The sequence below is a fragment of the Echinops telfairi genome, unplaced genomic scaffold (genome assembly GCF_000313985.2).
Source record: "Echinops telfairi isolate 266 unplaced genomic scaffold, ASM31398v2 ScPeMD7_7420;HRSCAF=8458, whole genome shotgun sequence".
In the NCBI taxonomy this organism is placed as follows: Eukaryota; Metazoa; Chordata; class Mammalia; order Afrosoricida; family Tenrecidae; genus Echinops; species Echinops telfairi.
Window position 1 is genome coordinate 26,394,316 of NW_022111320.1, and position 3,912 is coordinate 26,398,227.

At 49.9% G+C, this 3,912-nt stretch overlaps 1 protein-coding gene across 1 annotated transcript in view; it reads left to right on the forward strand.

Moving 5' to 3' along the window:
- The window catches only part of OSBPL10 (oxysterol binding protein like 10), a 375,692-nt gene that overhangs the window by 332,846 nt on the left and 38,934 nt on the right, over window positions 1–3,912 (forward strand). Inside the window, exon 8 of the mRNA XM_045297679.1 lies at window positions 3,386–3,535. Coding sequence (XP_045153614.1) covers window positions 3,386–3,535 — 150 coding nt within the window. The remainder of the gene's footprint in view (window positions 1–3,385; window positions 3,536–3,912) is intronic.

The following is a 3,912-nucleotide window of genomic DNA, read 5'->3' on the forward strand; positions in this document are numbered from 1 at the left end:
TTTCCAGTCTGTTTTTTAAAAGAAAAATAGGTGTGTTCTAATTCCATCTTCAATGTTTGTGGTTGGGCTGGCTCATTTGCAGATATCTCTGGGATCAAGAGATCTGAAAAAGATTCTTAAGTCTTATAAGCATTCCCAGAATTACAAAACCCTTTCTCGTTTTCAATTTTCTTTTGAGATTGGGAAGTACCGTTCTTCTGCCTTGGCACGCATCAAGACAGCTGGTGTTGGTTCCGAGGGAAACCCCAGTGAGCTGCAGAGTATGGGCAGGCCAGGACCAGCCAAGAGAGGAGGAAGGGGCCGAGGGTGGAAGGGAGACTCTGATTGGGCTCATGGGCCTGGTCCCGGAAAATGACACTTAGGTCCAGCCACGTAATGAGTAAGTATCTTTGGATTGCTTCTTGGAGTCGCAGAATCAACAAACCCCAAAGGAGAACCAGGTTTTCTCCCTTTAAAACCGGGTTCTCCGCATTCTAGAGCCCTGGAAATATCTTCTAAGGGTGGGTGCTTTGTGGAGGCTGGCAGTTTTGTGTTTATATTGCGAATTGACCTCTTTCAAACAGCCTTGACCTTTTGAACCCTGGCACCTTTCTACCCACACCCCACCCACCCACCTACCTACCTCCAACCCGCTTGGGCCCACAACAGGCGGGCGGGTGTTAGCTTTCTGCAGAGGACTGAACACCGGAGTGGGCAATGGCATGGTCTTCCCACAGGGTCACGGCCAGCATTATGAAGGACACCCATCTTGGAATGGTGTGTCTTACCCAGATCAGCGTACATTATTTACTTGAGCTCGGGTAGGTGGAGAATGATTTGCTTTGAGAGAAAGGGCACGTTCTCAGGAGCTATGGTCGGTCCTTGATGCCGCTTTGGGCACATGCTGGACGTGGGGGATCGTTGTCGATGAGAGAGATGCTGGTCAAGCTTCGGCCCCAGGACTTTTCTTCCTTTGTCAGGACTTCAGGGCCCCAGGAGTCCCTGCTCTGAGCTCTGCCTCCCAGTTGTCCTGCAGTTGGTCTGCCTCTGAGCTCCACCTCTGAGCTCCACGCACAGACTGCCTTTTCTCAGCTCGGGCCAGTTCCCTGGCTGTCATGGGAATCCTAAAAACTGAAAGTGTGATGTTGAGTTGAAGTGGAAAAAATTGGAGAAGCTTGTGTTCGCATGTGTGCGTCTACTTAGTATCATGCGGCGCTAGCTTGTGGAAGGCTTCCTGGTAGCTGGATTGATTTTTTAAGGATACAGACAGCAGGCGGAGGCATGGATGGACCCAGGAGGGGCGGCGGGGGGCAGTAAGTAGGGAAGACGCCATTGCTCCGCACATGGGCTTGTGGGCAAATGGAAAATGACATCTTGCGAAGAATGACTCATTCTCTCTGTTTCATCACCCTTACGGCAGCCTCACTTGAGCCGTTGATTTGTTTTTGTGCACAGGCAGTGCTTTGTGAGCACAACTCATTTCAAAGGGGAGTGGTGGGCTCAAAAGCCAGCCACTGTCTTGTTGACAGTTTTACAGACTTGGCCCCTCACTGGCTTCCTCAGGAGTTGGGCCTGGTGGCAGCTCGCTTTAACTTGGTTTTGATTTTCCTTTTTCCTCTGCACACCAAAGGCCCAGCTGGGTTGAGGCGAGCCTGCTAGCACAGATGACCACTCACCAGATTGTCCAGAAAGGCAGCAGCAGCACTCTGAGCAGGGAGGGATTTGCTGGTGGGAGCTTCTCCCATCTCGGTGGCAACCTTGTGGAACTACAAGTTCAGAATGGGCTGAGACTGCCACCCGCTTTCCAACCCCTCAGACATCCAGAGGAAGAACAGGAGGCGGGCCCTCCCAGCCCTTGCTCTAGCCGTCCGGGTTCCTCCTTGCAGTGGCCTCTGGTAGTGGCCCTGTGGTGGAGCACGGCCTGGCGAGGCTGGGTGGCCTAAGTGAGTGCATGGTCTCCCCTGTGTCCTCTTGCTCATCTCCCCAGGGGAGAATCAGGGTGGCCCAAGCGCTCAGACTTCCCTCTGCTTATTTGTTTCTGGAAAAGGATGGAATAAACGCTCCCAGGCGATGTAAGCATACGGTAGCCAAACAGCATGCTGGCGGTGTCAGACCCGAGCCTGGGGAACCAGGTCTGTGAGGGAAGGGACTGGTGCTTGGCTGGGGAGAGCCCAATGGGCATCACCCTGATCTTCGGAAGCATATCTTGGTGTGAAGCTGAAGGGTTTGCCAGTGTGGTTATGGAGCGCGCCTATCTGAGTTGAAAGGGATTATCAGGTTGACGAGAAGAGGGGAAAGGAGCGCCATTGTCTCCCCTCTCCGGGCCTTTTTAAAGATGACTTTCGACCGGACCACTGCCGACACCTTGATCACTACACTAACCTTTGTACCCCGGGAGAGCTTGGAGAGCTAATGCAATGATTCTGCCTAATGAGGTTTATAAATCATCAGTGTTTGCACACACCTTCGGGCAAGTCTATATCCTTTTCATCTTTAATACCCTTGAGCGCCTGCATTTCTGTAAATCAAGTTCATTCTGTCTGACCTGTCGCAGGTAATTGGAAAAATGGATGATGGTTTATGCCGTGTGCTGTTGCTCACACGTGAACAGGTGGTACAAAAACGCAGGCACATGTGGGATGGCATTCCTTCTTTCAGCAGAATTCCAAGGGCAACTTTTCCTAGTAGCCCGAGTGGTTTTCATTGGAAACTTGGTGGTTGGCAGTTCCCCTCTACATAGCCTGTTTTTCTTGGTCATTTGAAAAATTGGAATCAAGCAATCGAATGAATAAATTTACACCAAGGGGAGGGGGAGGGCCTGCTGGCCAGCGTCCTTCCAAGCATAGGATAACGGTTTAACCTAGAAAAGCTCGGCGGTTTTGCTTAATTTTCGTGGGTCTCCTTCCCTAGATTAATGCTGAGACTTTCCCTGCCCTTGTCCTCGGAATAACAATTGATGTGTAGAAGTAGCCTCAAGGTAGCTTTTCCATAAAATAATGGAATTCTAGGTAGTGCTGAGGACATCCCGCTTTTCCTCAGAAACATACAATCCAGTGTCCTGGATTGTGCAGGCTCATAGATAGAGTCGTTGGGATTAAGCTAGATAGAGGACAACGTGTCATATGCTTTAGTTTGTTATTTGAAGAAAGGAAACTGTCTCAGGGCAAATTCATAGGTCGAGAGTTTCACTCGTGGGTGGGGTCAGGGGTGGGAGCGGATGTTGAGAGCATCCCCTACAGTTGACCTTCCCCTCAAAGAAGCTCGTCTGTAGCCCCGTTCGCTTCGGGATGGAGAATCTCCCTGTGGCTGGATTGGGCTCCTCCATCGCTGTTAAGCACACGGGTGTCTGTGCTCTGCCATTGACTTCTACTGGACCCAACTGATGCCTTTTATTGATTCCTTTTAGCCAAATGCAGGTCCCGAACCTGTTTTGTCTGAAGATGAACAAAGTGACACTGAAGATAAGGAAGAGACAGAACTGGGTGTCATGGACGATCAGCGTAGTATAATTCTTCACCTCATCTCACAACTCAAACTTGGAATGGATTTGACCAAGGTAAGGGGCCTGGCCCATCGGGTTGGTGGCCAGCTGTGTGGGTCCCTTCTCTACTCCCCAGCGTCTTAGAGCCACAGTCTTTTCAACTGTGGTGTGGGATTCCAAACACAGGCTGGGGGAGAGGGCCAGAATCGCTTTTTAAGTACAGTTATTCCAGGTAAAGTACTAAAGGAGATAGTTCTAGATAGATGTTTGTGCTCTCAGAGGCCGAGCCTTGTGTGTGATTGTCAGTGTGAAAAATCCTTGCCTGAAGATTCTTTATTTAAAAAAAAATCATTTTATTAGGGGCTCATACAACTCTTATCACAATCCATACACACATCAATTGTGTAAAGTGCATGTGTACATTCATTGCCCTCATCATTCTCAAAACATTT